This window comes from Diplotaxodon limnothrissa, linkage group LG10 (genome assembly GCF_057381915.1).
Source record: "Diplotaxodon limnothrissa isolate DT_005_m linkage group LG10, D_limnothrissa_male_GT1.1, whole genome shotgun sequence".
Lineage (NCBI taxonomy): Eukaryota > Metazoa > Chordata > Actinopteri > Cichliformes > Cichlidae > Diplotaxodon > Diplotaxodon limnothrissa.
In genome coordinates this window covers 20,697,473-20,720,515 of record NC_140605.1, presented here as the reverse complement: position 1 = coordinate 20,720,515, position 23,043 = coordinate 20,697,473, and the positions used below count along the sequence as shown (strand labels likewise).

Here is a 23,043-nt window from a genome sequence, read left to right as displayed (position 1 = left end):
AAATATCTCTGTTCAAATAGGTAAACCTTAAAAAGATTTCAAATTAAATGCACTGTGTTGTATCAGGCTTAACCATAAAATTAATTCCGAAAATAATTTATAGCCCCTGTAAAGTCTAACCTTTATAAGTCATAGAGATTAAAAATGATTTCGAGCTTGATAAAAAGGTTTCATTTTCTGCCACACAAGTTTACATAAGTGTGTGTTCTCTTGTGTGGTACGGGGGTTTTGCATATTTCGAACAGGTTTTTCTGCACTGTGTGCTATTCAAGTGAAACTTCTGTCCTGTCCTCTCCCAGGAAACTTTCCACCCTCCTTCTGTTTCACATACTCTGCATGCGCACATTATTCAAATACATTAGCTGCGTGAAGAGGCCTCTGACCTAACACATGTATTAAGTTCTTAATCAAATTAAATCACCTGGTAATCAAATGCAGCATTTTCGCAGAGGTATTGTATGTGACAGATTAACATCAGAACAGACCATTGGTAGGCGTTGGTTTATACCTGTCTCTTCTGCCTACTTCATAGCTGTTGTTTACAAAATGTTCTCATGAGGCAAAGATAATGAGCGAGGGTGATGTCATTGCCTATTCATTTTCTTTCTCTCTCTCTCTCTCTCTCTCTGTCAACTTCCAGTTCTTTATTTTTTCTACAGAGTAGGTGTGGCACTGTCTACACCTGTTCAGTACCACATAGGCATCTGCTCAGGTGACAAAAAAGAACGAATGCTCTCAGGTGCTTAAGTAAAAAGTAAAGAAGGAAGAGGCAGAAAGGCATGGTACAAAAGGGGAGGGACATATGCTGTAAACAAATGAAGTGAGGCTTAAGTAAGACACGCCTCGATCCCAGTAGCAAAAAACTGTAGGCAGGACAACAACTGCAACAGACTAGGCTCTCCTGACATACATAGTTTACAACACTGCAACAGTAGCAAGAAAAAGTACGCACAGTACGCACATGTTGAGAAGGACTGACAAAGAAACACTCACAGAAAGATACAAGAGAAGAGCAACCAGAGGAAAAGACAAGCAAATGCAAAAGAGACTCAGCAGAAATCAAGAAACGCAGCAAGTCACCTTTTAAAACTCTGCAAGGATTTTACAAAAAAGATTTTTTTTTCTCCAGACCTACATTATGGCCTCGATGGGGATGCAGATGTTTGCTAGTGGCCTCTGCCTCCTCGGTTGGGCAGGGGTCATTGTCATCTGCTTACTGCCAATGTGGAGGGTCTCGTCCTTTGTGGGCACCTCCATCGTCACCTCCCAGATTTTCTGGGAGGGTATTTGGATGGCCTGCGTGGTCCAAAGCACAGGTCAGATGCAGTGTAAACCTTACGAGTCCCTCCTTGCCCTCAGTGGTGACATGCAGGCTGCCAGAGCTCTCACTGTCATTTCAATCACTGTAGGTGCAGCAGGACTTATTATGGCCTTTGTTGGAGGAAAGTGCACCCGCTTCTTGGATGAAACTGGAAATGGGGCAAAGGGCAAGGTGGCTGTTGTGGCAGGAGCAATGTTGATGGCTGCAGGTCTGTTCTGTTTGATTCCTACATCTTGGGTGGCTGGGGCTTTAGTGAAGAACTTCTACAGTGCCTACAGTGATGCTCAGAAGAGGGAGATTGGTGCCTGTCTTTACATTGGCTGGGGAGCATCTGTTTTGCTTGTTCTGGGAGGCGGTTTATTCATCAGCTCCGCACGCCCCATAAAAGCCCATGACACAGAGAAGAGGACGTCTGTGCGTTACCAGGTGGTTCGCTCCTACAATTGGTCCAACCTGGGGGGTTCTCATCGCAGCAGGGCGCCATCAGCAAAGTCACTGCCTGTTGGAGTGGACTACCCCAGGCCTCATGGCTATGAGGGAGTGACTTCAAAGCCCCAGCAGTACCCAAGGCCTCCATCCTATCAGTATATGTCTGAGCAGGGCTCAAAAGAGGAGTCAGAGAAATCATGGGCACCTTCAACAAAGTCACAACTGAAAAAGGCAGACTCGACAAAATCGAAACACAGTGATGTACCATCTACAAAGTCTCAGCTGAAAGAAGCAGAAATGGACACCTTATCAGTTAAGAGTGACGGGGAAGATTTATCCTCAAATCCACCAAAGACATACTTATAATATAATTACATATAATTAAATATGTGTACTTATGTTGGCACAAAAGACAGTTTACTATACTGCTATTTATAAGTTGCCTTTTCTTTGTTTGTGAGTGTGTACTGACTTTATTTGGGTATAAATATACTCCATGATGCTTCCTTTTTAAAGGATGAGATAGAAAAGTTCAGGAGTACATTTATCAACATGCCAAAGAAATGTGTGAAGAATGCGACAAATTAACTTCTAACAAATTCCTATTTAAACTCTGTTACTGTAAATGTGAAACATTAATTTGCTACCAGATATATATATATATATATATATATATATATATATATATATTTTTTTTTTTTTTTGGTGTTTACCTCAGACTTTTAAAGTTCTCGTTTAAAATGGGCAGCAGGGTTTTACCTTCGAGTAGACACATATTTTATTAGACACATACACATTATATATTATACATTAATTGAAAGCATTACATTATTAAATGTGCTCTTTGGTGAATATCTCTATGAAGAAATTCAATTATTGAAAATACAAAGTTTTGTTATTTTGTTATTTTAATGATCATGCCATTTGGCACAGTGAAATGTCATTGCACTATGTTGACTGATACTTTTGCATTTGCTGTTCAATAAATGACTGTGAGCTGATCTGAAAAGTATCCAGCTAATTTTTACATAATGTGAGGCACGAGGTGGAAAAGGGCCTTTTAGAATCCCCCTGGACTCTCAGTCCTGTTCCTGGCAATTAAAAGCCACAGGACAAACTGGTTTGGCAGAAGGTAAAGTTACAGGCAGGTGTGCAGTGTTAAAAGAGGAAGCATTGTGTGTTTGTTGAGGATTCAACATTTAGTTTCAGTGAATCATGCTCGTATCATGTGATCATGCATGTTGTTGTAATTACTTAGTGATAATTTGAGCTGCCCAAAATGCAGTTCCTTAAATAGAAATATGCATCTGTCATGTTGTGTCATGTACAAAAGCTTTCTCTAAGGTTATGCCTGTTGCAAGCATGTCTTAAAGCATGTTTTAAGACCTGATATGACTTCACTTGTATAATCTACACTGTACTACAAAAGCATTGCACTACTCTACAGGATGGGTGCTTATCTGGTGATAAGCACCCATCCTCTTGCCTTCCCAGAGCTCTTCTTACTCCTCAGCTTCAGCTCACATGGTTTTGCATTGACGATCGTCATGGTGATTTCAGTAGGCCATGCAAATGTATCTATCTGGTGGTAACAGAAGGTAACCTGGTAACCTTTTTCTGCAGAAAGCAGGAAACATGATTAGGAGTGATCATATTTTGTATTACAGATTTTCCCTCAAGCAACATTTGCATGAAAGTGCTGAAAATTCAGTATGATTAAAACAAAAAACAAAAAGTGGCTAAACTGGATTTTACCAGGTCTGTTGACATTGCACAGCTTTCTCATGACAGCAACAGAAATGTGACTAAAACTAAGAGCTCAAGAAATCTTAACCACATCACAAAATTCTGCAGAGGTGAAGGAAAGTGTGATTGAAAACAAGATAATCTACATATGTAAACTGACCTTAAATCAACTTTGCATCATGCAAAACCTGACAGCCAGCAGACAATTTCACAGCCTTGACATTGTCGAACAATTAAACATCCACACACCCAAGAGAAAGAGCAAAATTAGGACTTACTATTAGGGCAAAAGGTAGCAAATGACTTATATGTTATTTGCTTTTTATTCCAAAGATCTCTTCAGCTCATAATGCACTGCGATAAACCCAGAGAGAAATATGACCAATAACAAAATGGGTGACTGATAAGCAGTCATCCAGCCAGAGCCTACAGATGGATAGTGCACGCAGATAGTGCATGCAGAGCAGCACTGCTATATCAGAGACAAAGATGTGAAATTTTCTGCATAAATGGACCAGCAGGAATACTGAGTGACACTTTAAACGTGTTTTTTTTTTTTTTTAAACATTTCATACACATTGCTGTTTTGTCCTTCACAAAATGCGGTATGGTTCGAGCTTGCTTACACTGCCACCTGTTGTCCTTTTCTTCGTCTCTGGCTCCCCCACCTTCTACCTGCCCCTTCTCTCTGTGTGTGATGGATGCCTGCATGTCTTTTTTTTTTTTTTTTTTTTTTTGCTCTATAGACAATTCATACACTCTAGGCTCACACTTACATTTTTATTGCATTCTTTTGTTTGTCTTTAGTCTAATACAATGTAACATTTGAAAAGAACATTTAAATATATTGTTAGTCCTTGGGTGAATGAAATTAAGTCTTTCTAGCTTTCTAGACTAAGAATCGGGTCTCAAGAATCCATGTTTTATCCTCCAGAGGAGGAGGATAAAAAAGAAAGGAGGAAAGGAGGAAAAAAAAGGTTTAGTTTAACTTTTTTTGTGATTTGTGTCCACTACTGGATGAATGGAATGGAACAGATGGATAGGCTGGGTCTCACAAGGATATGAACACTGGTTGTATGTCATTGGTAAAACATCTACACTTCATCTTGGTTGCTTAACATAAAATCCACCGCAGTGGTGTACAGAAGCATAATTGTCCAATTTCTCATCGACTTGATTAGTTTTAAAATTTAAAACAAATAGCAAATAAAGTTAATAAAGTTTTAAGCACAAAGGGGATAACCTAACATCTGAGCCAACTGAATCACTGAATTAGAAAATGTAACCTCATAAACTCACTTATTAGTGGATGGCAGATATTAATGCACAAGAGACACAGTTACAGACGCAAGTTATACAACCACTTATTTAGAAAATGGTTCATTTACTTTCAATAAGGAAAAACCTGTTACTCAGTTGCAAGATACTCATTTGGTTGAAAGCAGCTTTCCATCTTTGAGCCTACTTAATTCTGCAAATGCAAAAATCAAGCCTTCCTTTTTAATCTTACGTCAATTTTATCCAGTTTTTGTTTCTTCTCTAATAAGTCTATTTTGCACCTTTGCTGGTGTGATTTTAAACCACCATACACTTTTGTGATATATGTATAATTATAGTTTCTTGTAGAGATATACAGCGCCAGATATGTAGCCATCCTCGTGCTCCGACACAGCTCTCTCCCAATTTTCCACCTCTGTGACCTCCACACAAGTCCAAAGCCCCTCGTTCTCCATCTGCCTGAGCTCAGAGTCAAGAAAGCCTTTGTACTCCAGATTGTCCTGGTTACTTCTGGTAGTCATGCAAATGTAGCCACCTGGTGGAAAGAGATGATAGTGCAGTAAGTGATGAGAGCTCATCTTCAGTAAAGTGATGGGAAACTGTAGGTGAGACAGCACTGGAACAACAACAACAAAAACATATTCACACCTGGTTTGGTGGACTTGCACAGATCTCTGACCACAGCAGGAGGGACATGACCAAAACTTAGTCCTCCAACAATCACAACCACATCAAACGAATCTACTGCAAAAGGTAGAAAAGGGGAATTAGTGCTTTAAGGATAAGGCTTGGACTTAAAACATGGGCATAATCTTTTAGCATGTCCTTATAAATGGTAAGTGGCCTGTATTTGTATAGCGCTTTACTTAGTCCCTATGGACCCCAAAGCGCTTTACACTACATTCAGTCATCCACCCATTCACACACATTTACACACTGGTGATGACAAGCTATATTGTAGCCACAGCTGCCCTGGGGCGCACTGACAGAAGCGAGGCTGCCGGACACTGGTGCCACCGGGCCCTCTGACCACCACCAGTAGGCAACGGGTGAAGTGTCTTGCCCAAGGACACAACGACCGAGACTGTCAGAGCCGGGGCTCGAACCGGCAACCTTCCGATTACAGGATGAACTGCCAACTCTTGAGCCAATTAAATTTATAATTTAACAACATATAAAAATTACCTTGAGCAGAAATAAGGACAATTTCCTAATATGAGTACAGAGAATGACAATGACATAGGAAAGCAATAACAGGTAAGTGTTGTATAAAATATAAAGATAAATAATATCATATGACAATAACAGTAATTCTTTTACTTTTTAAAATTATGATTTTAGATTTCATAACAATAAAAAAACGTGAAAACAATCACTTGAAATGCGATAATTTTAAAATAGCTCTGAAAAATAGAGACACACAAGCACTAATTAAAAGCATCTTACCTGAGAACCGAAAATTTAATTACACAGTAATTAATGACTTGGATAAAATAATAATAAAGCTTTAAATACCCCACTGGATAGGCAGTGGCTCCTCTCCCAGCATGATCTGCTTCGAATCCTGGTACAACCCGCTCTGTCTTGCCAACTCCAACATAGCTTTGCTTCCATCTACCCCCACAAACTTTCCAAATCCAAGTTTCTTCAACTGTGCAACATGTTTAGGTTGTTATCAGACACATAGTTATTAAGTTGTAGAATCAAGAAAGAAAAGGTCACTACATTATAAGAAATTTCTAGACATTTATTAAGACTGAAAAAGATCAAATATCAACAATGTTTTCAAAAAAGGATTTGTCAGATATTAAATTGCAAATCACTTCATTAAGACTGCAGATTTACAGTTTCTCCCTGAGGCCATGTGTTCTTTTTCTATTTTACCTGTGTGGCCACCAGTCCTGTACCACAGGCCACATCCAATACGACGGCACCTTCACGATCTCCACTGAAATGGGAAGAGATGCAGTTTGCTGCCAGAGTTGGTGCACGGTAATCCAGGACAGCCACATCCTACTCAAAAACATGAACAGTTACCCATTAATTATGTATGAAACACATACATAACATTGTTCCATCAGATAAATCCTATAGAACTGTAATTTGTACTCTTTTACTTTATATTACATATGTAACGATAAATTTCACAACATTGTATTTTCAGATGCATATTCTTCTTATAATAAAATTGCACTGTGCTAACAATTTATTTTATTGACCTGGAAAAAAGTACCAATATTTTCACTATTATCCATTAGATATCCATCCAAAAGATTAGTACGTGTCAAACATTGCTAAAAAATTACAGTAGACTAAAGGTTATACCATACAAAACAACAGAGTGACAAATGTAACACTAGTGCCTAAAATTATAACAATACAGATAACATTTAAGCATGTAAACTACAAGGAACTAGAATAGAAAAACAAGCCATATAGGCAGTGATGTGGCTAATAATAAAAATCAGCAAGTATTAGTAAAATATAAAAGGTAAGGTTATCTCACCTGATCATAGTTCTCTGCCCAGGAGTTGTAAAAGGAGACCTTGTCCCTTGATGTTGTGTTTTTATGGGCTGATAGAATAACTGCTTTCACATTTTCAAATGTGTTAGCCACAGCTGACATTATATACACACCTGCTGAGAAGAAACAAACATAGTCAAGCAAAATCATAACAACCAGAGACTCCAAGTGTGCATACACATTACAGATACAGTCTTAATATACAGGCAGCGTACATTCTTTGGTTCATTTTCTAGCAAATTTAATTTTTGGTTTTGAGATTTTAATTGCTCTGTCAGTCATCATAAATTTAATTTGTTCGTCTACTCAACAGATCTGTTGACTACTTTCACATTAGCCTAATTAAAGAGCAAAAATGAACAATTTTGGAAACTAAAACCAGCATACGTTTGTCTGAACAGACTGAATCATTAATCAATTAACACAACAGCTGCACATTATTATCATTATTTTTATTGTATTATTATAACTTCTGCAATGTAGTAAATAACACGGGCTCTTTCGGCTTGCAGAAGACACAATCTGCTGCATACATACATATATGTATACGTGTCAAGATACAGAGACAGGGTGCCAGTTTACCAGCGGTCGTCTCCCTGGATCTTTCTTCTTTCTCCGTTCACACTCCAACAATAAAGACAGGATTACTGCTGCAAACTGAATCGGGGACACCGAGAGCCTGTGCAGCAACACCAGGAAGCAACCAATGACTGTATAAAAGGGCGGGCACGCTATTCCCTCAGTAAAGTCTTTCAGGTAAAGAGGCAGCTTTCTCTGCTCTTTTTCCGCCATAAAGAGGCGTTTACATTCTTTCAGATTATTTTCTTTCCTATACATTTTATTTTATAGTATGTGATCTTTGCTAGCTGCTGCATTCACGGCCACACACCACGCCTGGAACCAGTATTTCCCAACAACCACCGAAGGAGGCCTTTGAACTCACGCTTGCTCATGCGCAGTAGCGTTATCCACAGTTGCTATTCGTGTTCCCACCTGTAGAGTGTTTGGGAATCAAAACAAAAATCTTCTGGAAAGTCGTCCTAGATTTTAACAGAAAGCTAACCCACCTAAAACCGAGAGAGTTAGCACAGTTGTTCCCAAGTGTTATTTGAATCAGCTTTAACATCTGAATTTCGCTTAATTAGATGTATTTCATCATGGGAGTTTCTCAAAAGTTTTGCTCTTTCTACAACTTTTTCTGCTCGGTTTTCGTGGCATAGCTGGGAAGCTAACTGCTGTTTGTTGTAGTAAATGTTAGCCTAGCATTGCTCTCCCCACACAAAAGCCCTGCCTCTTCTCAGAGTTGTTGGACACCAGAAGTTTCAAACTTTATTAAGCGGTAATGGCCCCATCTAACTTTTTAATGCATGTTGTTTTGATTAATTTTTTTCGTATCTCTAAAACCGCTGGAAAAACTAAATTATCGTTTGGATGCTAAAGAGAACATGATCAAGAAGCAGTTCCTTCCATGCGCTTAACACCGTAAATTACATTAAAAACATGCTACTTAAGTCATGAGTTGGTTCATCGTATCACTTGTTAAATGTAATTTGTAGCTCTATAATCTGTTGTGTTAATTTTTTTCCACAGCTTTTTGACCGAAACGTCTTCAAAATGTCTATCCTGGGATTAAAGAAGAAGCAGCCAAAGACTTTTAAAGTCAAAGTTATCACTATGGATGCTGAAATGGAGTTTAGCTGCGAGGTATGGATATATGCGAGCCTGTATGATATGTCGAAGTATAATAATTAACTGTGATTACATTTTTATATATAATCTTTGGCTCATTTAAAATGAACCCCCAGATTAACAGTAAAGAATTGCTTGAAAAGTCCATGCATCACACCTTGCAAAAGTTAAATTGGGCAAAATTGTACGAGGCCTTTCACTGGTTTTAAACGTGAAGGGCACTGCTGTAATCTAAGACGCATGTCATGCAACCTCATGTGTGGGTTTACCCAGGAGATAGTTTATCAGCAGCAGTTATAGATCCTGACACACGTTATCTTGTGATTGATTGAGCAAGTAAATGACAGTCAACAATGGCTATACTCATGTGGGGCCTCTGCTGTGTGAAATAATACCGCTGCTTTCCCCCCACAAACATTGATATGTTATCTTTTTAAACCACAGCTCATTTTTGTCCTGTGAAAGATTACATTTCACAGGATACATTAGATTCTTGGGGATGTGTCCCACCTACACTATAACACACTGCAGGGAGCCCTGCCAGTACACCAGGATTGAAACATTCTTATAATAATTATTCTTACATTTTTCTTTATATTGAGACAGGACAGTTAAAGGGCTCCAGCTGCAAATACCCTTGCTTTGAGCATTTTCACTTGCTCATATCTTTCTAACTCTTTTCTTTTCAGGTCAAGTGGAAAGGTAAAGACCTCTTTGACCTGGTATGTCGAACTGTTGGTTTGAGGGAGACCTGGTTTTTTGGACTTAGGTACACAGTAAAGGATACCTATGCCTGGCTAAAACCAGACAAGCGGGTAAGTGAAGGAATAATTCTAAGGAGATTGGCTCTGAGATCCAAAAATAAACAAATAAACCCCCAATTAAAAAAAAAAAAGAGTGTAAAATGTCAATAAAAACATGGCGCAATAATTTACAGACCTCATAGAGCCACATGTTATTCACAATAGACTATAAATGCATATAAAATCTTTGAACGGCAAAAATGTCCCATTTTAGGAAAGTTGGGACAGGGTCATGTTTACCACTGTGAAGCATGCACTATTCTTTTAATACCAGCCTGTAAAAATCTGGAACAGGAAGAGAGCCGCTGCTGGATTTCTGGGAGATGAATGTTGTCCCGTTCTTGTCAGAGTTAATATTCTAGTTAATATTCTAGCTTTTTCGTATTTTTTTGTACCATGGAGTACCAAATGATTTCAGCTGGTGAACTGCAGCCAGGCAGTACCTGGACTCTACTATGAAGTATGGAATTATGGAAGGCTTTCCCGGAAAAAGAGGTCACCTGGATATTTGGAAGGTTATACAGGTTGCTTAAATAAGACATTTATATTGGCTAGATCAGTCAGCGTTGTATTTCAGCGTGCAAATATTTCTTCATGCTGGAAGAGAGAAATTCTAAATGAGTTGAGAAATTTGTTTTCCGTGGAATGGAACATGATGTTTTCTATGTTCTTCTGTAAAACGTATATGGCTTTATAGGATCTGCAGATCACTGTATTCTGCCCAATACCCCAACTTTTTTTGAATGGTTGTATAAACACAATATAATAACTTTTTCTTTTCATCTTTCATCAAGGTCTTGGACCAGGAGGTTCCTAAGGACTCTCCCATAACATTTAATTTCCTTGCTAAATTTTTCCCGGAAAAAGTAGAAGAAGAGCTGGTTCAAGAAATAACTCAACACCTCTTCTTCTTACAGGTACTCTGATAACTTTGTGGTGAAACCTTTAGGTGAATTTCTTTCTTTTAGTTTATTTTGAATTTTAACTCGACCTGTGTGTAGCATTTACCTCACGTCTAAGAAGCTTTTATGTAGCTCAGTACATGTTCACACATGTTGTCAAACTCTTGTTTAGGTAAAAAAACAGATATTAGATGAAGAGATATTCTGCTCCCCTGAAGCTTCAGTTCTGTTGGCATCATATGCCGTCCAAGCTAAGGTAAGAAAATTTGGAGGGTCAAATTCTCACTAAACCAGCAGTTGCTCGGCCTTCTTTTATCTGAAAATAATTAGTCTCCTGGAGTACATTTGCTGCTGGAGACCATCATGCAAATATGAAACAAAATCAATATAATGCAGATTAGTTATATGGACAGCATGAAGAGCAGTGCATTCATGAGATACAAAAGGGCTAAAATTTGATAAAGGGCAACTTATTTACTGCACAGATCCTAATGACCTATGTTATTCAACCAAACTCTGAATAAATATTTTCCTCTGTGTGTCATTAATGTTTGATTTGTTGTTTACTGTTGTTTCCCTTTCAGTATGGAGACTTTGATACAAACTTCCATAAACCAGGCTTCCTGGCACAAGATGAGCTTTTGCCAAAAACAGTAAGTATACAGGTCTCTGTGCAGATTTGACCTATGAAAACTGGTGCTTCCCAGAATTATTTTCTTTTGTTAGCAGTCATTTCTGGCCGAGTTTGTCAGACACCATCTGTGCATTCAGTGTATTAACATTTTCCCTGTGATCCTGTGTCTTTATCCCAGGTTGTGATGCAGTACCAAATGACAGCAGACATGTGGGAGGAGAAGATCACAGCTTGGTATGCCGAGCACAGAGGCCTCGCCAGGTACAGCTGACCCAGGGGGCTGCTGAAGACCAGCATGTGAAGACTTATTAACACCTTTAGCAAAAGATTGCACGAGATCATGTAGTTTAAGTGTAATCGGTGTATCATTGTGTGATCCCCTTTCTTATTTTCACATCGTCCATATAGAGATGAAGCTGAGATGGAATACCTAAAGATTGCTCAGGATCTTGAGATGTATGGTGTCAGCTACTTTGAAATTACTGTGAGTGTGAATTAGTATGACTTGATTTCACATTTTTGAATCTGACATTTAACTTTGCTGTCTCTTGGGTTAACATTTGTGTTTCTACATATATTGGCAGCAAAATAAGAGGGACACAAACCTCCTACTTGGAGTTGATGCCCAGGGTCTTCACATCTACAGCCCCAACAGCAAACTCGCCCCTAACAAGTCCTTTCCTTGGAGCGGCATCCGTAATATCTCCTATAGTGAAAAGGAGGTAAGGGCAAGGAGTGGGCTGTCCTGCAGACAAACTGGGCATAATGCTCACATCCAAAATAATATGCTTAAAATACTCTTAGATTGATATATTTTGTCTGCAATTTTTTTGCCTCTCATTACGTTCCTGCCACCTGAATTGAAACACTTGTGGGTATTTTTAAATGGCTGTTTTGTATTACTGTGTCTGTGTATCTGAGAATCCATTAAAAACATACCGTAATTGTCGGGCTATAAGCCGCTACTTTTTGCACAAGCTTTGAACCCTGCGGCTTTTAGTCAGGTGCGGCTTTTCTATGGATTTTCCATGATTTTTGTGATATCGTAAGACGATTTGTTTTGTTTGTTCCGCTGTTGTACGGCACTACGTTGCCTGGCGGAAGGATCGGGGTTCAAGAGTGGTATGTTGGTCACATGTCCATCCGCCAGGCAACATAGTGCCGTACAAGTAGCGCGAAAAACAAACTTCAAAGTAGCGCTATGCGTTCAGCGGGAGTCGTGGATGACGAGCGGCGATAAACTTGCGAAAAGCAAGTTGTGCTCAACTCTACCGGTGGATTCTGACAGCGTGAAAAAGTGTGCAAACATCCACGATCACCAATGGATTTCGAAGGGCTGGACTGCTGCATGATGACACCGCCACGGCCCTTCAGAGGGTGTTCGACTCCGACACTGACAATGACAATGAGGATTATCTTTGGTTTTGAAAGTGACAACGAAGGAAAGAAGCTGAGAGTGGATGACGAAGCCATCCTGAGCCTGTTCGTTTCCGACACTGGAGAAGAGGACTTTGGTGGTTTTAGTGCGCAGGAAGATGGTGGTGAATGACTGACTTTTCTTCTTGTTAAAGCCGTGTCACTGCACCTGAGCCTAAAAGGTAGTCCGAATCTATTTTTCTGGTGTGCTGTAGGTTACTGTTATGTACTACATTTGTTACTCATTTATGAAGCACAGCACATGTGCAAATATGTACCCATAACTTGATTTTCAAAATATTAATAAAAGGGGTGTGTCTCCAAACAGCCATCTCTTTCCTGACAATTCGCTTTGTGCATATTCTCTTACATATGATAAGTCAATATTGAAACACCTGCGGCTTTTGGTCAGGTGCGGCTAATGTATGTACAAAACAGGATTTTCCCCTGATTTTAGCTTGTGCGGCTAATATTCAGGTGCGCTTTGTAGTCCGGGAAATACGGTAAATGCAGCATTCATGGGCACGCTTGGATTGTATTCCACATCTTTGGTCCTATTCCAACAAATTTGTATTTTCAACATTTTAATGTCATCCAGTCATTCTGGCCTAGGGAAGAGTTGGTGAGTACAGATTCAGTAACAGTGAAAGTGATCAACAGTGAGTAACAGCCAGCAACCTCCATGGGTTGCTGGCTGTTACTATATGAATTCCGTTACAAGGTTTGCTGCACTAGAAACCCTCTTGCAATTTGTTTTGGGTCCTAACAGACACTTTGATTCGTAATTTATTTCAAACATGTAAACAATATACAGGTACATTTAGAAAAGAAAATAAGAAAGAAAAAATAATAATATACAAAAAAAAATCAATACATTTCAATATAGCTACCGTTCTGATTAATTTACATGTTGAAACGGAGTGGGAAGAAGTAAACGCTTATTTAATCCCACCCCTTTGCCATAAATTATCAGTTAATATTTAGTCAGCTTCCTTACTGCTATAATTTGTAATAAAAGTAGTGAACAGATTTCTATAATATCACATCATGATTTTTTTTTTTTTTTTAAATAGAGACATTCACTTAATTTTAATATTTCCTTTTCTTTTCAACCATAGTTTGTGCAAATATACCAGATTTCCTGGAAACACTCGTTAAATACTAGCTGAGTGTAAGTCTGGACAATATATTGAGTTTTTAAGACATATTAAAAAGGATGCGGGATGAGACAATGTTGTTTATGTTTCATTAAAATTATACTCGGATGAGCAGCCGTAGCACATTCGACTAAAAAGAAAAGATCACTGGCAAGCTTCTTGGAACATAGACTGTGATGCTGATTCTCTCAAATGGTGGAAGGAACATAAAGTTGGCTATCCAGCAATGAACTGCCTGGCCAAAAATGATCTTTGTGTGTCAGCTACCAGACACCCTTCTGAAAAGCTTTTCAGTTACAGCTTAACAATGTAACCTGTCACAGGGCATCTTGCTCTGTTTTGTTGTTGTTTTTTTTATATATCTATATGTATATATCTTTATAATTATTCCCAGTTTTTACAAAGAAACTCACTGGCTAGAAAAAGGGATAGAATTTTCCTCATTTTATTCCATTTCATACTTTTGCATGCAAGCGTTGCATTTTCTTGATTGCACAAATGTGAGTCTTTGGTATGCAAGAAAATAACATTTTATTTAAGGGGCATTGTTATTTAATATATGCAGATAATTAACTTTTCTTATTTATATTTTTGTAACATTTTCCATGTACATCTTAAGTTGTATGTTAACAAACGTGCCTGTGTGACATTTGGTTTTGATTTTGAACTGCCTTTTTGTTATATTATTACAGCCTTACAGCTGTATATTGGAAACTGCTTTCTTTCAGTGTCATATTTTCTTTCATATTGATCTGTTGTAAACTGTGCTCTCGGTTAATCTGCATGTTTTGTTTTGTTTTTCTGTTTTCATGTTGTTCCAGTTCACAATCAAACCTCTGGACAAGAAGAAAGATGTTTTCAAGTTCTACTCATCTCAGCTGCGTGTCAACAAGCTGGTTGGTTTGCCTCTGTGTTTGTGATGTCATCTACTTAAAGGTTAAATGTTGTATGTCGTAAGTTTGTGCTGATTATGTTTCACCTGACTCCTTAGATCCTGCAGTTGTGCATTGGGAATCATGATTTGTTTATGAGGAGGAGGAAGGTGGACTCAATTGAAGTGCAGCAGATGAAAGCTCAAGCCAAAGAGGAAAAGGCCCGCAAGAAGGTCTGTGGTCTCAACTCCATTGGAACATCACATTAGATAGGATGCTCACAGTGATCCATCATAAATCTTTTATTGTGGTTAACAAACTTTAAATGGTCCGCCATGTAGATGGAGCGCCAGATCCTGGCACGGGAGAAACAGATGAGGGAGGAAGCGGAACGGGCAAAAGAGGAAATGGAAAGAAGGCTGTTCCAGCTGCAGGATGAGGCACGACTGGCTAATGAGGCACTGGTGAGAATATTGTCATTTACGGTACCTGAGATAACTGTTGGATTTTCAGAGTTTATCTTATGCAACTTTGTAAAAATTTGGATTAAATGTTAAATAAATTTTGTCCAGCTGCGATCTGAGGAGACAGCAGACCTGCTGGCAGAGAAAGCTCAGATTGCTGAGGAAGAAGCGAAGCTGTTGGCCCACAAAGCTGCAGAAGCTGAGCAAGAGAGGCAGAGGTTAGAGGTCACAGCCATGAAGACCAAGGAGGAGAAGAGGCTCATGGAGCAGAAGATGAGGGAGGCGGAGCAGCTGGCTGTAAAACTGGTGGAGCAGTCTGAGCGGAGGTCTGAAATCATTTGAGTTTTTATTTGAGATATTTTCATTAGTTAAAATTTAATCCCCTTATAACTTTTGTCCGTGCATAACATTTATCAACTGGTAACTAAATAAATGAAACACTATTAATAAAAGTCCTCTAAAAATATTTCACATAAACCTGCAAAGATTTAGCCGAAGCTGGCATGTGGTGGTAATTTTAAAAAGAGTTTTCCACTTATTCTATTTTCAAAATGAGTAAAAAAAAAGATGCAGGAAACCCGAGATATGCTTTTGATTCCATCCAGTTTTCTTCCCTCTCAAAACCCAGCATTCCTCCTCAACCACCAACAGCATTGGGGTTCACTTCTAAAATGAATGTGTTAGAAAAACTGGGTCTGTTGCTCTGTCATTATCTTGATTCTGTTATAACATTAAGGCTGGGTTTAAACATGCATTGTTAAACTCAAAGGCACATGATCCCTTAAACTTAATTACTGAAATCACCTAAACTCAACCTAAACCTAAACTGCTATATATAAATGTGCTAACTGTGCTATGCATAAATAGGTCTGCAAATCACTTCGATAGGAGGATAAAAGCCCCCCAATTGTCATGTCATCGAGAGACACATGATGATCTTCGTGTCTTTGATAAGAAGCCTATAATGCTTCATTTGTGTTCCTTTTGTTTCAGAATAAGTTGTAAAAAGAAAAGAAAAAAGTACTGCTCTGATAATAATCACATGTATTTACTTTACTCTTAGTTGAACTGACTAAATCTTTGATTCCAGGTTGAAGGAAGCTGATCACCTGAAACAGGACCTGACTGAGGCAAAGGATGCTGAGAGGAGAGCCAAGCAGAAGCTGCTGGAGATCACCAAAACAACCTACCCTGTACGTTGATCACACTACTGCTTCTCTGATCTCTGTGATGCCTGGATTTCTTTTGTAGATTGAAGGAGTTTGTTTTCATTATAAAAGCTCTGATCTCCGTGTTATTACGCTGCAAAGGCCATTGATTAGCTGCTCTAGGTAATTTATGAGCTTAATATGGACCATCAATTTGAGATCTTCAAAGTTATTTTTTTAGGGAGGATTATCATTGTTCTATAACTTCCCTCATTTATTTCTTGAAGTTAGCGATTTCATGTCTCCCAGAATGTTTTTAATGGCAAGAGAAGAGGTGCGAAATCTGTGGGTGTTACTAGTATTGCAGATTTATATTTATTAGTGTGGATAATTGACGAGAAAAAACCCACAAAACATTAATGTGTTTTATATCATTCACTATAAATGGACTTTGTTAGTAACCAAGTTAGAGAAAGCTGTATGCTTTTATGTGTTATTGCTCAAAATGAGGGATTTCAAATAGCAGTGGTATTACTTCTTCCCGCAGGCGATACGGTCTCTCAATCACACCACCACACAGTACTGACCCACACATGGTAAATGGCCTGCATTTTTATAGCGCTTTTCTAGTCCATAGGACCCCAAAGCGCTTTACACTACATTCAGTCATCCACCCATTCACACACACATTCACACACTGGCGATGGCAAGCTACATTGTAGCCACAGCTGCCCTGGGGCGCACTGACAGAGGCGAGGCTGCCGGACACAGGCGCCACCGGGCCCTCTGACCACCCCCAGTAGGCAAACATGGGTTAGTATCTTGCCCAAGGATATTTGGCATGCAGCCAGGAGGCAGCCTGGGATCGAACCACCGACCTTCTGATTAGTGGCTGACCTGCTCTGCCACCTGAGCTACAGCCACATATGGTTCTTACACACACACTGGACTTTCTGGACTTTGTTTTTGCACAACACTGGTCACTATATTCTTCATTTCCAGTTAATACTTGTACAGCTGCTGTTATTGTGTATATATTTATTTATATTTAGATTTCTTCATACATTCTTATATAGTTCTATATTGTGTATTGTGTATTTTGTTGTACAGTTATTTTATTTTCAACTTTAATTTATATATTTTATCTTATTCTTCCCAGTTAAATTTACCCTTCATTCTAATTTGTGTTGTACAGTTATTTCATTTTTAACCTTAATTTATATTTTATTCCTTCCTAGTTAAATTTACCCTTTTTAATTTTTCATATTTATTTCCTATCTTATTCATAGCCTTTCCTTTTTTGTTTTCTTTAGGTCACAAGCAGTTGTCCAAGCATTTCACTACATATCGTACTGTGTATGACTGTGTACGTGACAAATAAAATTTGAATTTGATTTGATAATGATAATTCAGTGAATTATTTTGGTTTTTTGCCCTCATATGACCCCAGATTTTAAAAGTGTAATGTGCTTTACCTTTGTGAATATTTATACTTAAATGACATCTGTGTGCTTGTCTTCCAGCTCATAGCAGCTTATTCTGCTCCCCCTGCTCCTCCTGCTCCTCCTGAAGCAGCCGACTTTGCCTGCGAGTCACCACCTGCACGCCTCGACTTCAAGGACTCCGACATGAAACGGCTCTCTATGGAGATTGAGAGAGAGAGGTAAGCCGGGGTTTAAATCCCCTGCAACGGCACTTTAGAGTGACAGTTTGGCTGTTTGTTGATGATACTGTGGCATGCATAAATACAGGCTGGAGTACATGGAGAAGAGCAAACATCTTCAGGACCAGCTGAAGGAGCTCAAGTCTGAGATCGAGTCTCTGAAGCTGGAGGAGCAGCAGCAGCAACAGGCCAGTCTCTACAACCTGCACAGTGAGGCGAGGGGGTACATCCCAGAGCCCGTCTACATAGCTCACAGCAACGTACGTATGAGCCATTCATGTAATGTCATTAGTTTTATTGATGCTTAGTTATGTGTCAGAGTGTTAGTATAACCAAACCAGTAACTGCAGCTCACGCCCACTAATGATCCTAAGACCCAAACTCTTCCACAGCATGCATTTTGAATTTCTTTGATATTTGTGCTGATTGGGACCTGATGAATGTAAAAACAAAGAATTACCAGATTTTTTTTTTTTTTTTTTACCTTATTTTTGTTTTTAAGAAAAATGAGAGCCACATATGAGGATATTCGTTTAAAAATTTGATAGAACAGTAGCAGTATAATGTCCTCGTAAGTGGATACCAGGCCCTTGTAGAGCAAAATTGAGTATTTTGGTCTAAATAACCCAAAACGTGATGCCCACATATGTGGATGCCAGGTCCTAGGAGGTTAATCAGGTTGTGAACAAACATCTGATATCCAAACATAACCTTTTCATTCAAAATGAAATTTTGGACAGTTTAAGTGCAAAATGTAATTTTTTGGGGTAATATTTCTTAAAATTTCAAAAATTCTAGATTAACATTAACATGCAAAAAGCAGATTGTGTTTATCATTTATTTTTATCTTATATTATCTCCTAAGGTCATTGATTGTTTTCATTTGTAGCACATTTATAAATGTTCTAATTTAAAAACTCTTCAGCATAAACTAGGTTTACAAGAAACACGCAGTCCACCACAATCAGTTCAGTTGAATTCAGTTTTTATTTGGCCTGTGTACTCACTGCATCACTGGTAATTACTGTTTGTCCTGTTGAGCTTGAATCACTGCTGGAATTTCAGATCTCATTATCCAAAGGACAACCAGAGCACCACAATATCTCTCGAACACGAATTTAAGAAAAGTCTAGATTAAAGAAAATGTTATAATGATGACAAATAAGGTTTAAAGTGGAGTGGTACTGTACTCAAAGGTTATCCATCGTCCTGGCTTTCTTTCATATTAAATTCAATCCTTTGACTATACTAATGTGAAAACATCTTCAAAGGAATTGCTTTTGTTATGTCAATATTTTACCACATAGAAGAAAATGATTTCAAATTGCATCTTAACATGTAACACAAACCGTTGCACTTCGAATTCTCGCATTTCTGTTTCACCGAGTTAGCCCTGAAGATAGCAGAATGTAATATGCAGCCGTATACTGATGATTCAGTTAAATTAAGGATATACCGGATCAGCAGACTTGGTAAATAGTTACTGTTGTAAATACTTTGTAATGCCAAAAGCATTTATGTGGCAAATATGAAATACTTGAAAATGTTTGCATTTGTATTTTTAGAATTACTGATTACTCCATGATTGCTCATGCTTCTCTTGTTTTGCAGAGAAACTCTGCATACATGTCTCAGATGGCCTTCTTTGAAGAAGTGTGATCCTGGCCCTTTAAAATTGAGGGAGCAGTTGCTGTGACGCTCTGCTTCCTCAGCCTGTTTGGTTAACGTTTACCTGACTGAAGCTAACAGACAGAAACTCTATGTTCTTTGGAAAGACTTTGAAATGAACTAATAACACTTGTGTGGCTTCCTGCGCAGACTGTTAGATTAAGTTTTGCCACCTGCAACACCTGCAGCATGTCAGCATCTAGAAAGAGTGCATTATTGGATGAGCGCTTCTTCAAGATATGTTGCTGAGGAGTTTTTATTTCATGCTTTTTGTTTGGTTTTAATGAATACTTAGCTGTAATGTGGTCAAATACAGAACTATGCCTGCTTAATGTCGAGATATCCATTTGTGCCTTAAAATACTTTAAGACTGGGATTGTGTTAAAAAAGAAATTACGCTGCAACGTTGGCAAAGTTCAGATCAGTTGTGATGTCAGCTGCGATGAATGTCGTAAACAGGGTTCCTTCCACAGAAGCAAGATATTCTTCAGGCATGGGTTAGAGTTCAGATTTACCAACTGTTGTTCAGTAACACTCTGAACGTAGACTGTATGTAAACGAAAGGCTCTGGCCCCAATATATAGAAATCTATGAAAAACAATCTTGCTGCTCATCTTATTTTATTACCTAAACACTTTGGTGATGAAGTTATGGTCTCACTCTAGCTTCTAAGGTTGTTTTGTGCTTTATAAATAACGTCCCCATTTAGAGTGTAACAGATGATAAAATGCATGTGATTTACAGTGTGGTTTCCTTCTGACTGACAAAATACCGTCATACGAGGATGTAGTGCGTCTGGTTTCTCACTCACTCAGATCCTCCTCTTGCTTAAAATGCCTGGTTTTAAAAGGCATGAACATATATACATGGTGGTGCTGCCAGTGGATGCTTCTCTGCTCCTACTGTCTGGCTCAGGAGATCTGACAAAGATCGCTGACCTATTCATGCATAAAATGCCAGACTTGTGTCCACTTTTGTTGATGTTTTAGTGAAAGAAATGCCAAAACAAAGGCAACAGAGAAAAACTTTCCACAAGTGAAAAGTTGTTTCACATTATTTTAGTCTTTTAAACATGTTTAATTTGATATGTCGACATCAGTAATCTGACTTTAGGCTAACTTAATGTTCAGTCGCTGTTATTAACATTAAGTTATATTAGCTAAAGAGGAAAAAATGGAAAGGTTTTTATTAATGTAATAAATTAGAGTTGAACTGAGAATGATATTTGGCTACTGTTGTTGTATGTGTTCTTATTAGGTACTTCTAAGTAGAGCAGGGCAATATGACCAAAAATATTTATCACGATATACATTTGAAAATTTGCGATAACGATATAACTGACGATATAATTGACACTAGACAAAACACTTTACAACTCCACAACTTTATTAATGCAAAAAAAACCCATCAATGTATTTTCACTTAAACAAGCAGCTTTTTATGTGCATTAAATGGTAAATGGCCTGCATTTGTATAGCGCTTTTCTAGTCCCTAAGGACCCCAAAGCGCTTCACACTACATTCAGTCATTCACCCATTCACACACACATTCACACACTGGCGATGGCAAGCTACATTGTAGCCACAGCTGCGCTGGGGCGCACTGACAGAGGCGAGGCTGCCGGACACTGGCGCCACCGGGCCCTCTGACCACCACCAGTAGGCAAACATGGGGTTAGTATCATTAAAGTTATATAAAAATGTAACAGTGCAAATGCAAATTCCTTGCTGACAGTTTAACCAAAAGGCATTTCCAGTGGAAATTGGCCGACATATCGGCAACATAACCATGTATAATATCCACAAAACTTAAAAAGAGGTTATACACACACAATACGGTAATATTATGTTGAAGCACAGTACGTATCACTCCGCGAGGCTCCTGCCTACGATAGCCGTAATGCTCCGACAATCCTTCAAGCAGTGCGGGTTCATAGCTTAGCAAAGTCGTACTAAAACATTTGACAGATTTTTGAGCGCCGTGTACCACATAAAATCGTTTCGAGGTCAGTAAACACAACCAGAATTCATACATAAGGCACACAGGATTATGAGGGGCGCTGTCGATTTTCAGAAAAATCAAAGGATTGATTTTAAGTGTGCCGTATTTTCCAAACAACACGGTAATAACGACGGCCCGCTAGCATGCTCTACCGCAAATAGTGCTTTGTTGTGTATCTGACGGATAAAAGCCAAACCAGTCCCACACCACTGAAGTTGCAGCATTTTTACAAACCAATTCTGGTTCATCCGTTTCATTTAACGATCCACTTTCGCTCTTCTCATTCTGCGTCGCCGCCATGTGCGTATGTAAACAAAGGCACTGCGCATGCGCGTTTTACCCATATTCTATCGCGATATTTCATTTTCCTATCGTTGCCCAAAATTACACCGGTATTACCGTGAACGGTATGATATGGCCCAGCCCTACTTCTAAGTACTTAAGAAAAGAAAAATCTGCCCGAGTGTACCTGAAGCACAAAGAAATGGACAGAAATATAAATTTATGTACAGAAGAGACTTTGAGCCGCATTACAAGTCAGGAGACTCCTTTGGTGGTCCTACGTGTTTCTTTTACTTGGTTTGTGAAATGCCTTCAATGAAATCATCACACAGGAGCCTGTATTGTTTAATAGAAATGCTGTAAAATCTTGAGCTCTGCCATTTCAAGGTTTTATATTTTGTACTTTACTGCTGATGTGCCTTAATTTTATGTTATTTTATTTTTTGCTGTTACACTTTAAGACACTAAGATTTTATTTGGTGTCGTTGTGCTTTTTGATCTTAGTATTAGGGTGACTTTGATATCTTTCTCTTAATTCCTTGACAGAGTGGCAGATGGATGGCTTTTTTTTTTTTCCCCACATCACACACTTCTCAGGGTTAGTGTTAAACACCCCACGCCTTCACCGTCACCACCACCAAAGATGCAGTATGGTATCTAACAGCGTTTAAATTAGGTTTAATAATAATACGCATGTAGAAGACTAATGCAGCGATCTTTAGACTTCTTTTATATTCTGAAAAAAAGCAGCGGCTGGATGTACTCATTGATCGTGTTTGTTTATTTGACCAGCCTATCAGAGAGATTAAATTATGGGCTCAACATGGGGTCGTTACACTAACCTTGGTATTGTGTAAATGGTATTTTCCTTTGAAGTGTTCTTAAGTGCTTTGTTTTTTCTGTTTTTACCTTATTTATTTGTGCTGTAAGTCCTCAATTAACGTCACATTTGCTTGATATCTGTTATTGGGGGGAGAGCGGGTGTTTGTAATTTAGTCTTTTATTTTTCTATAATGAGATTCAAATCCAGTGTTAAAGAATGATTT

The 23,043-nt window shown here is 38.6% G+C and overlaps 3 protein-coding genes across 5 annotated transcripts; 2 read left to right on the top strand and 1 right to left on the bottom strand.

Annotated features, from left to right (window-relative positions):
• Positions 1–961: 961 nt before the first annotated feature.
• Positions 962–2,116, top strand: LOC146624357 (claudin-4-like). Of its 2 annotated transcripts, XM_085363868.1 has the most exons (2): positions 962–1,088; positions 1,187–2,116. In XM_085363868.1, the coding sequence occupies exon 2, from the start codon at positions 1,223–1,225 to the stop codon at positions 2,114–2,116; it is 894 nt and encodes a 297-aa protein (XP_085219994.1). In that variant the 5' UTR covers positions 962–1,088; positions 1,187–1,222. The 2 variants fall into 2 exon arrangements, with proteins under 2 accessions (XP_085219994.1, XP_085219995.1); XM_085363869.1 differs by lacking the exon at positions 962–1,088 and having other exon boundaries at positions 1,139–2,116.
• A 2,834-nt stretch (positions 2,117–4,950) lies between these two features.
• On the bottom strand, positions 4,951–7,942 carry mettl27 (methyltransferase like 27). Of its 2 annotated transcripts, none has more exons than XM_085364562.1 (6): positions 7,881–7,942; positions 7,281–7,414; positions 6,659–6,787; positions 6,290–6,425; positions 5,423–5,518; positions 4,951–5,309 (listed from the first exon to the last, which is right to left on the bottom strand). In XM_085364562.1, the coding sequence occupies exons 2-6, from the start codon at positions 7,398–7,400 to the stop codon at positions 5,107–5,109; spliced, it is 684 nt and encodes a 227-aa protein (XP_085220688.1). In that variant the 5' UTR covers positions 7,401–7,414; positions 7,881–7,942; the 3' UTR covers positions 4,951–5,106. The 2 variants fall into 2 exon arrangements, with proteins under 2 accessions (XP_085220688.1, XP_085220687.1); XM_085364561.1 differs by having other exon boundaries at positions 7,281–7,411.
• A 366-nt stretch (positions 7,943–8,308) lies between these two features.
• Positions 8,309–20,886, top strand: nf2b (NF2, moesin-ezrin-radixin like (MERLIN) tumor suppressor b). The gene is made up of 17 exons (XM_085364560.1): positions 8,309–8,637; positions 8,889–9,002; positions 9,677–9,802; positions 10,585–10,707; positions 10,865–10,948; positions 11,277–11,345; positions 11,505–11,587; positions 11,735–11,810; positions 11,911–12,048; positions 14,721–14,795; positions 14,891–15,004; positions 15,113–15,235; positions 15,344–15,561; positions 16,326–16,428; positions 17,907–18,046; positions 18,135–18,306; positions 19,658–20,886. The coding sequence occupies exons 2-17, from the start codon at positions 8,913–8,915 to the stop codon at positions 19,703–19,705; spliced, it is 1,782 nt and encodes a 593-aa protein (XP_085220686.1). The 5' UTR covers positions 8,309–8,637; positions 8,889–8,912; the 3' UTR covers positions 19,706–20,886.
• The last annotated feature ends 2,157 nt before the right edge of the window (positions 20,887–23,043 follow it).